The sequence below is a fragment of the Macrobrachium nipponense genome, chromosome 45, assembly GCF_015104395.2.
Source record: "Macrobrachium nipponense isolate FS-2020 chromosome 45, ASM1510439v2, whole genome shotgun sequence".
Taxonomy (NCBI): Eukaryota; Metazoa; Arthropoda; class Malacostraca; order Decapoda; family Palaemonidae; genus Macrobrachium; species Macrobrachium nipponense.
In genome coordinates, this window is record NC_061105.1 from 4,559,511 (window position 1) to 4,571,694 (window position 12,184).

The following is a 12,184-nucleotide window of genomic DNA, read 5'->3' on the forward strand; positions in this document are numbered from 1 at the left end:
ATTTTAACCACCTAAATTCAAATATACCTAAAACTCAGATAAAATAAAACTGATTTCAGTGATAAAAAGTAACATGCAAAACAGACAGGAAACAATGACATAAAAATGATTTTATTGCAGCATTCCTAGTAAAGGAGACAATTCACAATAAGTACGTGAAAGCAATGCATTATCAAGAGTCATACAACATTTTCAATTTATACAGTTATTAAATTTGTAAAGTTGTAATAGTATATTGAATATCATCTAATACATTCTTTAAGAATAAAACTGTCAGGCCAACACTATGGGAGTTATGGTAAATCAGTGGTCTGGTTGAACTATAATAATAAAAACCTTACATGATACAACATACACACCTGTTACACCAGCAGGAGGAAGAACCACTCTCCCAAGCTCTCCGTATCGGGAAAAAATCTGGAACAATTCCTGAGCTCTTGTGTTGGCAGGTAAATTCTTGACGAGTATTACCGTGCTTGACCTCTGCACACCAGGGCTAGTGAACGCATCTAAGGATATACCATTTTCTTCCAAAAACCTGTTGATCACAGTAATATTAATTGATGTCACTTTCATTCTGAACTGCACTGGTTCATCATACCATTGTTACCACAGCAAAGGTGGCTTTTATATTATTTTTTACCAAATACATTACACCACACCACTGATATTTAAGCTGCAAATAAAGTAAATCTATCTCAGTTTCAATAATCAGTGGTCTTATTAAATCATTAATTGGACTCAAAATATTACCTAATAAAAACTTTACAGGATACGACAGCACACAATCTTAAAAAGGCTATCAGGGTCATTAACCCTCTTACGCCGAAGCGGTAAATAAAAAATTGTCTCCCGTGTGCCGGAAGTGTTTCAGAGTGAGCGCGGAAGCGGAAAAAATATTTTTTTCAAAAAATCACAGCGCGCTCAGTTTTCAAGATTAAGAGTTCATTTTTGGCTCCTTTTTTTGTCATTGCCTGAAGTTTAGTATGCAACCATCAGAAATGAAAAAAATTATCATTATCATATATAAATAATGCGATATACGATAGCGCAAAAACGAAATTTCATATATAATTGTATTCAAATCGCGCTGTGCGCAAAACGGTTAAAGGTAACAAGTTACTTTTTTTTCGTTGTAATGTCACTAAATTGCGATCATTTTGGTATTATAACACATTGTAAAACGATAAAAGCAACACAGAGAAAATATTATCACAAAATAATGCATGAATTTGTAACGTGCGGACGTAAACAAATATTTTTTTCAAAAATTCACCATAAATCTAAATATTGTCCTAGAGACTTCCAATTTCTTTCAAAATGAAGACAAATGATTGAATATTACTATACTGAAAGAGTATTAGCTTACAATTGCCGTTTTCGACCATATCTGACGAGTTAAAGTTGACCGAATGTCGAATTTTTTTATATATGTACTTTTTATATGCAATTATTTCGGAAATAAGAAAAGCTACAACCTTCAAATATTTTTCGTTTTATTCTACATGAAATTGCACACATTTTCATATATAAAACTCTATGAAATGCCTAATATGAAACGGAGCAAATATTCCAAGAATGGGACGTACGTATTTCGGAGATTTGTGGCGGAGAATCCGCGCGCGAGGGAAGGAAAGATTTTTTTTTAATTCACCATAAATCTAAATATTTTGCTAGAGACTTTGAATTTGTTTCAAGATGAAGATAAATGACTGAATATTACTAGACTGCAAGAGTTTTAGCTTACAATTGCGTTTTTCGACCATTTCGGTAGAGTCAAAGTTGACCGAACTTTTTTTTTTCTATTTATCGTAATTTATATGCAAATATTTCAAAAATGAGAAAAGCTACAACCTTCAATTATTTATTGTTGTATTCTACATGAAATTGCGCACATTTTCATATATAAAACTTTATGTAACGGCTAATTTAAAATGGTGCAAACATTACCACAATCGCACGTATGATTTTTTCGGAAGAGTTACCGCACGGACGTAAAGAAAATGTTATTTTTTTCATAAATTCGCCATAAATCGAAAATAAAATTGTGCTAGAGACTTCCAATTTGTTGTAAAATGAAGGTAAATGCTTGAATATTACTAGAATATAAGCGTTTTAGCTTACAATTGCGTTTTTCGACCATTTCGGTAGAGTCAAAGTTTACCGAAGGTTGAAATTTTGGCAATTATCATTATTTATATGAAAATATCTCAAAACTGATAAAAGCTACAACCATGGGTTCTGTTTTTTTAGTTGTATTGTGCATGAAATTGCGCACATTTACCATTATATAAAAACTTTATATCGGCTAATTTTAAAAATGGTGCAAACATTACCACAATCGCATGTATGATTTTTTTCGGAAGAGTTACCGCGCGGATGTATGGAAAAAGTTTTTTCATAAATTCACCACAAATCGAAATATTGTGCTAGAGACTTCCAATTAGTTGCAAAATTAAGGTAAATGATTGAATATTACTAGAATATGATATTGTTATGATACAATAAAGTTTCATACATACTTACCTGGCAGATATATACTTAGCTATAGACTCCGTCGTCCCCGACAGAAATTCGAATTTCGCGGCACACGCTACAGGTAGGTCAGGTGATCTACCGGCCTGCCGCTGGGTGGCAGGAATAGGAACTATTACCTTCTAAGGACAGATTTTCTCTTCCACCTGTCTCCTGCGGGGAGGCTGGGTGGGCCATAATCGTATATATCTGCCAGGTAAGTATGTATGAAACTTTATTGTATCATAACAATATCATTTTCATACATTCAACTTACCTGTCAGATATATACTTAGCTGATTGGCACCCCTCGGTGGAGGGCAAGAGACAGCTATTTGCTGATTAGACAGGTAAACAACATACGTTGTAGGTAATAAATAAATAAAACCTTGGTTCCTATGTGTTTCGACAAAGGTCGACTTCCTAGGCTATTGCTAGTAGTCTGCTTCGTCTCAAGAGCCTCAGCGAGGATGTGACCTATGGCTAAGAGTTCTTGTAGATCTGTCAATGGGGTCTTATCCACTTACTTGACAGAATCTAGTGGGCATTTGTCAATGGGATCTTATCCACTTACATGACAACACACCTATGCCTACTGGCATAATTAAGGAGCACAACACCGATCCCGATCACCTGATCCTAACACGAGGGTTTGTGCTTAATTTGAAAAGAGCTATCCCCAAACTCATTTCAAATAACCCAAAGAAAATAGTTTACTTATGTTAAAATAAAATTTGTTAACTCACTAGTTAAGGATCAGTGTCGGCTCCCTATCCCAGCAACGTATCCGTAGACACGTAACCAAGAGAGAAGGATCTCTCATAGGTCAACTTGACCTCCTTCGTGCAAAGAGAAGACAACACAGAGTTGCATCTCCCGTAAATTACAGCTAATATGTCCTCTCACGACATATTGTTATGGAAAGAACAAGAATTGTTAAAAGCTCGCACTTCAAGCGCTTTTAATTCTCAGCTGTTGAAGGAATCATCAAGTTACTTAAGAAGTGCTTTAGAGATCACACTGTTCCAAAGAAGACCAGGGCTTTCTTTGAAATTGATCTCTTCTGGATGAAGCCTAGAGCCTGGCTTGTGCCTGGCTGGCGCCTCGCGCCTGTCTGGCGCCTCGTGCTTGGCTGGCGCCTCGCGCCTGTCTGGCGCCTCGTGCTTGGCTGGCGCATGTTGCTTGGCTGGCGCCTGGCTGACTTCTCCCCACTTGGTGGAGCTTCGAGCTTGTTAAGAGTCTCGAGGAAAACTGGCGATGTCCACATCGGACACTTTTCCCCATTTGTTTGCCTCTTGCGCATCTGCGCCAGGTTGGAGGCCCACTCCTTCTCCTCACCAGACAATGACAGTGTTTATTTGGACTGTCTTCCTCTGGCGTCTTTACGCCTGTTCTGGTATTTTGGCGCCTGATTGGCGCTACATTGTCCGAAAGTCCTGAACATCCACAATCGTTTATCAGGAGACTGGAGAAGGGTGGAAGAAATTCTTTCACTTTGAGCTTTTAGTCTCTCCGGCAAGGGGAGATGATTTTAGTCAGCTACATCCAGAAGACGATAGGAAATCTAACAGTCTAGAGACAAGGTCTTTCCTCCGAGGAGGATCCTTCTTGAATACTTCTGTTGCTAACGAGCTCTCTTCCTACATGTTGATGAGTTTCCTCGTTGCAGATTCTTCCCTATCCTTGCCCGAAGGAAGGGAAGGAGCCTGGAAGTTTAAGGAGACTCTGAGCTGAAATTGGGAGGACTCCTGATTTCTAGCTCTTTAATGTATCTCTCTGAACCTTCTGGGAAGTAGTTTGAGCCCTCATCGCATTCCAAAGACTCTGTCAGCAAACGTTTAAACCTTTTCTTCCTCTGTAGATGAAAACGTAAATACATTGCCTGGACAACGAATCCTCTATCTGAAAGCGTTGATTCAGGAATAAAAGGCTTTAGTTCTTTTGCCAAACATACTATGTTGGCAAGAACCCATTGACCGGAAGGTCTTTATAGAATTTGATTCCAGATTCCAAAGCCCAAAATTTCACTTGTCTTTTGGTCGTTTAGGACAAGAGAAAAACATTTGATGAGGAGCAGTTCCATCTTGTCAAACATGGAATCTGAGGCCCAAAATAGGATCCCATTCTAAAGTTATAAGATCCTTCCTACTCTTGTCGTATAGAGGTATTGAATAAGATCCCGAAGATCTTAATTCTCTGCTATCTCTAATACTCTTAGTCGAGACCGAGTATATCCTTTTACTGTGTTCATTGATAGCAGAAAATACCAAGGTGATTCTTCCCTCTGAAAGGGAAGAAAACCACTATGTGGTTCACAGAGGTATCGGAAGAGGACAGTTTCCCCTTCCCTCTAGCACGATATTGCAGCAACTCTATGTCTTTTAGCATATTTGAAGGAGTTATCAAACTTCTCTTGAAAAATCCTCTCATTCATGTTTACTTCTGGTCAGTCTGCACGCAGGCAGACTCAGAGTGGATAGGTTTTTCAGGTCCATTATTTATAATAGATTCCGATAAAATCTCTACTCTCTTAGAAAAGCCTTCCGACACATGCTGAGAGAAGAACGTGACCTCTGTGAATCCAACCTCTCTATGGCCAAAATGAGGCATTCATCTTCTTCCTTTGACGCCCATTTATCTTAATATCTGTTAAGAACCTATATAACTAGGGAAAAAAAGACTAAAGTTTATTCCCCTATTTAAATTAAAGATGGCGTATCTTGCTACCCCTCTTGTTTCGAGGAAAAAGAAGCAGTCTATAGGAAGCTCGTTTGTCTTCTACCTTGCAAAGAGATCTGTGAATACTTTCCGCAGGTTCTCACAACTCTTTCCGATAAATGTTAAACATACGTTAACAGTTATTATCGTCGATCGAGAAGGTTCTCACGGACGTGCAAAATCTTGCATCGAACCTGGTAAGGATCGTTACGTTCTGTGCCTGTTTCCAATAGGTTCTCTTTTGTTAACGCGAACTAGGGGCGAAACAAAAAAGAGATTCTCGATGCTTCTTGCGATATGAGAGTCATGGAATTGGCCTAAATGATTAAAATCCATCATTTTATCGTTTCCTGAAAGCAACCCTTTTCTGATTAGACGGGTAACGAAATCAGGAACGAATTTTGCCGTTACCGAGCCTGCTGTCTGAAAAGCTACTGGACTCTTAGGTTAATAACTCGCTAAACGAGAAATTATCTTGGTTGGTGCTTCTGGCGCATTGCGTCAGACTGGCGCTTCTGGCGCAATTGCGCCAGGCTGGTGCCTCTGGCGCATTGCGCCAGGCTGGCGCTTCAGGCTGGCACTTCTGGCGCAATTTTGCGCCAGGCTAGCGCTTCTGGCGCATTGCGCCAGGTTGGCGCTTCTGGCGCTTTGCGCCACGCTGGCGCTTTCTTCTAATTCTCTTTATGTTATGTGCCAGAACATCTGTGCCTTTATGGTACCCGACATCCTTACACATGTTAATTCCGTTCTTAGCAGGAAAAAAACTCTTATATAACGTAGTATAGGTCCATTCCAGGGAAACCATTTTCTGCCACGAAGAGAATGTTTCCCATCCCACTCATCCATCTTTCTCGTGAGCAATATCCGATTCTAAAAAGGTTGTGTGCGTTTCTCGAAAGACTTGACCATACCGTAGTCTTAAAGTGAATTCTCTACTACATCCATCTTCTCACTAAGCATGTATTCTAATAAGCCATGCTTTCGTAAGCATGAGAGCATTATATAATATCATGTTCTGCTGCGTTAGAATCCTTTAATAATGTTACCTACGGTAAACAGCATTGAAAGGTTATAATATCTTTCTTATTGAATGCTTCTTATCAAAAGGCAGACAATATTTTATTTATGTTAGCTTAACTATCCCCTCCATTCGAAACTAAGTCCATGATTGAAGGGGAATATACGGTTAACCATTCGATCCCGTTGGAGAGAGAGATGTAACGGACTGTTCAATGACAGCCCGGCCGACTCGTTCGCTGCCTGGCTGCATTCATCATGAGTTGCCAGTTACTTCATTCAATGAAGGAATATAATAAAATTATTCTCGAGCCTAAGGAAGCTCTCAATAATGTAAATTTAAGCCAAACAACCTTTGTTAAATACCGAAGCTGAGTAGGTATTGTCGTAACAAACCTTTTAAGCGAAGTCCTTACCAGGAAAATCCTGTAAGGATATAGATAATTCCGTAGCGAACCACAAAGGCAACTATGGGATGCGTATATGACTTGTCATTCAGTAGTCGTTTCTTACTACATTCTTTCCTCTCCTATGCAGAGAGAATGGAAATCTTGCCCTCTTCGTTCTTTTCGTCAATAAACACGAATTAGTATTAGTCGAAAGAGATCGCAATGAAAACCCTAGGATCGAAGAGAATCCCTCAAATTTTTTAATCTCTTAGATATAAGGCCGTATTCTACGCCTCTATTATCTGGAAGAGCCTCTAATCAATGAATGAGAGCTCGTACGAATCTTGTTCAATTTGCAAACGATTGCCACTCTTTCTGTAAATGGTTGGTTGCATTATTTTAGAAGGGGGAAGATTTTAATATCGTCTTATTGGTAATGAACTAATTTTTTCCAATAAAAAAAGGTTGCTAAGGTCTTAAAAACTGAGAGACATGCCCCCTTATTGGCTTCCAATTCCGATCTATCTTCCATTTCCTGTCCATCAAGTTGGGAGAAGAATGAGCAACCGGAGGAGAGCGCCTGCTTTCGTAAGGTGAAGAGCTTTTAGCAGTACCGACTCTAACCTGACAAGGGCTACGGCCGCCTGTGCTACATCTTGAGTCCCTGCCAGGAAAAGGCCAAACTTGCTCTTGCCTTTATTGCATTAAGACTATCCTGACAAGGGCGACAGCCGCCTGTGCGACAACTCCCGTCCCTATCAGGAGAAGCCTCGAATGTCTTTCACCTTTCGCCTGGAGGACTCCTGGTGGTTGTCAGGCTCTTCTTGTAGGAGAAATGCCTGGCTTCTAAGCAGGAGTATCTTGCCTAGAATACTCCTAGCGCCTGGAAGGAGTATCGTGCTCGGAATACTCCTGGCGCCTGGCAGGAGTATTGCGTTCCGAATACTCCTGGCGCCTGGGAGGAGTATTGCGTTCCGAATACTCCTGGCGCCTGGGAGGAGTATCGTGATCTGAATACTCCTGGCGCCTGGCAGGAGTATCGCGTTCCGAATACTCCTGGTGCCTAGGAGGAGTATCGTGATCAGAATACTCCTGGCGCCTGGGAGGAGTATCGAGCTCAGAATACTCCTGGGGCCTAGGAGGAGTATCGTACTCAGAATACTCCTGGATCCTGGCAGGAGTATCGCGTTCCGAATACTCCTGGCGCCTAGGAGAAAAAATCTTGCTTGAAATACTCCTGGCGCTTGGCCGGAGTATCGCGCGCCTGGCAGGAGTATCTCGTTCCGAATACTCCTGGCACCAAGGAGGAGTATCGTTGCTCGAAATACTCCTGGTGCTCCGAATAAGCTAGAAGCTTAAAAGTTATTATATATGTTTAATCACTAAACGAGATTGATAATCATTTGATCAACAAATATTCTTTAATATCTAATTCGTTCTTCCCCGAATAGATATATTTTCATATAAATGTACCGATGAGGAATTTGTTGAAAAAAAAAAAAAATCATTTCAAACCCCCATGGGATAGAGCCCCCGTCTTGTTGTACGGGGGACGAAAACAGGATAAGGCAATGCCTCTACCACCACTGCTATCGAATGATACCATATTTTAGCAGTCTTTTTTGAGGTTCTGATACCCATGACGAGATTATCTTGCATCTTCATTTAATCTACGCTGTTGAATCTTTCTTCTCCTTATTCGTCGAGACGATAATAATAAGGGGAACACATTGAATTAGGATGCCTTTCCAATGGCTATCCCTGGCAGTCTGGGACGTTCTACAGAACCTGCCGAGGGGACGCCTGATCGGTGGGGATTCTCCATAACCTCCGTAAGGCTTTCGACATTCCTTCTCCTCTGGGCCTGTGAGCTTGGAAGAGGTCTAGACCTGGGAGCGAGACAGAGCCGATCAGACGCACCCTCTATTGCAATGGGGAACACTATATTCACTTCTTACCTTTTAAGAGCTCGCATTTGAGCTACATCCATTTATATTCAATTTGCAAATATAAAATTGTAGATTCTGTGAAGTAAGAAGGTGATGAGGATGCAACAACTACTAGTACTGTTAATACTCTAATTGCTCGTTAACACAAGAGCTAATAAAGCTTCTAAAGGAAGCATATATAGTTACTTCTCTGACTTCCCCTAACTAGGAAGAAAGATATAGATTTCCTCAATCAAATTCTAACACTTATTTGTATTAATGAATAAATATAAGTAATTCCCTTTCTTGAAAGTGTTGAGTGTCTACCGAAAACTTCGGTAGTTACACCTAATGTAATCTTCGAAATTTTCGAAGTTAATTTTATCAAAAAATTACTCAAAGTTAACAAAAGCGTATGCCGAACCAAAGATCCATTACTTCCCTGTAAAAGTTAGCCCAGAAGATCAATGGCGAAGAAACACGAAAATCAAATCAGGAGGGAAAGCAAACGTATTGTTTACATTCCCAGCGACAGAGAAAATCTGTCCTTAGAAGGTAATAGTTCCTATTCCTGCCACCCAGCGGCAGGCTGGTAGATCACCTGACCTACCTGTAGCGTGTGCCGCGAAATTCGAATTTCTGTCCTTGGGGAACGATCGGAAGTCTTATAGCTAAGTATATCTGACAGGTAAGTTGAATGTATGAAAATAAGCGTTTTAGCTTACAATTGTGTTTTTCAACCATTTCGGTAGAGTCAAAGTTGACCGAAGGTTGAAATTTTGGCAATTATCGTTATTTATATGAAAATATCTCAAAACTGATAAAAGCTACAATCATGAGTATTTTATTGTTGTATTGTACATAAAAATGCGCACATTTTCATATATAATACTTCATGTAACGGCTAATTTACAATGGTACAAATATTATGTCAAAGTGACGAAATAATTTCCGAGATGTGTCACAGATACTTTTTAGTGCTGCAAGAAAGAAATTCGCGCTTGCGCGCCTGCGTAACGATTGTAAACAAAACAACACCTTGATCCGTGAACTCCCAGCATCCCCCAAGGCGCGTGATTCAAAAGTTTTAGGCTGGTAGGCCTTTAAATATTTTTCCGCGAATTTAAAAAAAAACTTTTGTAAGTCAACGTAAAATATGTCCAGTCGGCACAGGGGAGACAAAAAATGTCGACGTAAAATACGTCCAGTCGGCGTAAGAGGGTTAATCATCACTTACCGTCTGGTTTCATCAACAATCTGAGATTCCCCTAACGCCAGATTTACTGCAACACTTTGCTTGCCTTCAGATTCTAGAATCTGTAAATGGAAAAACATTGCCATAACTTTAATGAGAATAAGTCTAACTTATATGAAGATAGAGGCAAATTTACTACTTGAAATCCAACCAACCATAATGAAATATTTTGTTTTTACTTTATTATCACAACAAAATAACAAATCAAGATACATTGCAAGTCACGTTAATTCCACCTTACAAGACTATTAGGTAGATCAATATAGTTTATAGAAAAGTATAATTTGTTACATATTTACATAAAAGGAAAGAGATGCACTTGAAATATGGAATATAGCAGATACAATACAAACAGTTACTACAATATAACTACAATATAAAGAGAGAAGTCATTAGAATAAATTCATACAACAGAAATAGAAGAGTCATTAGAATAACTGTAAATGAAATCAAGATTATGATTTTCATGAGGTGCAGTATATTCTACTTAAACTGGTGTGTCATATTCCTAGATTCTCCTACAGCTAACAGAGGGGCTTGTGCTTGAATAAAAGGTGAAACTAGATCTGGGGTAGAGACGTTGGACACCTGAGAGGGAACTGACCAAAGAGAACAGATGAAAAGTGGGATGAACAGAGTGGAAATGCAGCTACAACAAAGAAAACTTAAACAAACAAAATAAAAAATGTGAATCTGTGATGAATTGGAAGTGCACTAATCTTATTTCAAGTGCATAGTACACCACAAACTTACCTCTTGCTTTGATCTTTTATACTTTTCAGCCATGATGTCTATGACAGCTCCACTGCCCAAGAATAACGTGTTCCAGTTATGCCACGAGCCGGCTGTGGCTTTCTGCTCCCGGGCTTTCTTATCTTTGAAGCTTTCTCCTTCTGACATGAAAAAAGCGAGTGCAGTTTGATAAAAAGACAGTGTTAAGTAATAAACATCTTATTTTCATTAACACCTAAATACCTTAAACTAGTATGTAGTTGCTACTATAAAGTTGTGGTTAAAAGCTTGGTGAGACCATCCACTTTATTAGCGTTCTATAAATGCCGACAAGAGGCATGAGGAGAGGATGAAGAGGGAATAAAGAATATGAATCTCAACACAGCAGAGGAAATAGCAAAGTGGACAAGAAGTAGGTAACCAAGTGAAAGAGGAAAGATATGAAATATCTGTAAAGGTCATGATACTCTTGGGAATAATGAAGAATAGTTCCAGGACCATCAGGAATAACAATCATTTCCTAAAAGTAACAGTAAAGCAATCAGTTAAAAACTTAATCATTCAGATTAACTAACATTTGGAATTGCCGTTATTAGTTAGCAGTCTCCAACACTAATTTACTACTGTGCCTGATGACCCTGCAAAGTCATTCATATCCAAGTAATGCAAGGTCCTTTTCCCTCAAAAGAAAAGCAAAAATCATTATTTAGTCGTTCAACAGCAACATGAAATGCAACATAAAAATTCATAAGATTTTCCTTTAATGGATTTAGACATGAAATCACTCTCCAATAACATCTGTTCTGTGCACTTTCTGCTTGAATTCCTACTGGTCAAAATCTTCCATTACACCCTTTCCAAGATTTTTCCTACACCTTTTCAATTTATTTTGTGCACTACTTCCATGTCTATTACCTTTCTGACTAATAAGAGTATGTTCTTTACTAAAACATTTGATTCACCATTAGAATCAAAAGGTACTATATATAATGATCATTACTTCAAAACCCCTTAATACAGTGCTAGTATTTTTTTTCTATGGTAGTCATGTGTCAAAACTGAGGAACTTGCCAAAACATACCTTTCTCTTTGTTTTCCTTTTCATCGCAGTGAGCGGGAAGGATGTGCAGAATGCGCCCTTTAAACGAAGTGCCGCCTAATTTTGACATGGCAAGAACAGAATGCTCAGGAAACATGAAAGTGACAGTGGCAAAGCCTTTTGGACGCCTTGTAATCTTGCATATGGGAAGTGTGATGTCGGTCACTTTACCTGAAAAAGCCAGTTAAATGAAGAATGTCATCGGCTACATGTTTAGTGAACTTTTACAAATTAACTTGTCACATAAGAGAGTGAGGGAAATATACCCAGAACTCTCGCAATAAATTATGTCAACATGAAACAGCTTCATGGCAACATACATACAAGTACATATACATGGACATTACAACCCATTCATTCTATCTCAAAGTTCAAATCTCAACTTACAAGGCAGAAATCCTATCACAATCTTCCCATTAATAAATCTACAACATAACAGTTTTAAAAATTCATATATTTTTACCTAAAGCCCAATCTTTAAAATGTTTAAATATTTAATGCAGTACTGAGGAATATCATTCCATTACAAATA

At 38.9% G+C, this 12,184-nt stretch overlaps 1 protein-coding gene across 1 annotated transcript in view; it reads right to left on the minus strand.

Moving 5' to 3' along the window:
- Positions 1 to 12,184, minus strand: part of LOC135214061 (probable RNA-binding protein 19) — an 82,708-nt gene that overhangs the window by 45,194 nt on the left and 25,330 nt on the right. Inside the window, exons 2-5 of the mRNA XM_064248174.1 lie at positions 11,635 to 11,823; positions 10,575 to 10,714; positions 9,804 to 9,883; positions 360 to 538 (exon numbers count right to left, since the gene is read on the minus strand). Of these exons, the coding sequence (XP_064104244.1) occupies positions 360 to 538; positions 9,804 to 9,883; positions 10,575 to 10,714; positions 11,635 to 11,823 (588 nt within the window). The remainder of the gene's footprint in view (positions 1 to 359; positions 539 to 9,803; positions 9,884 to 10,574; positions 10,715 to 11,634; positions 11,824 to 12,184) is intronic.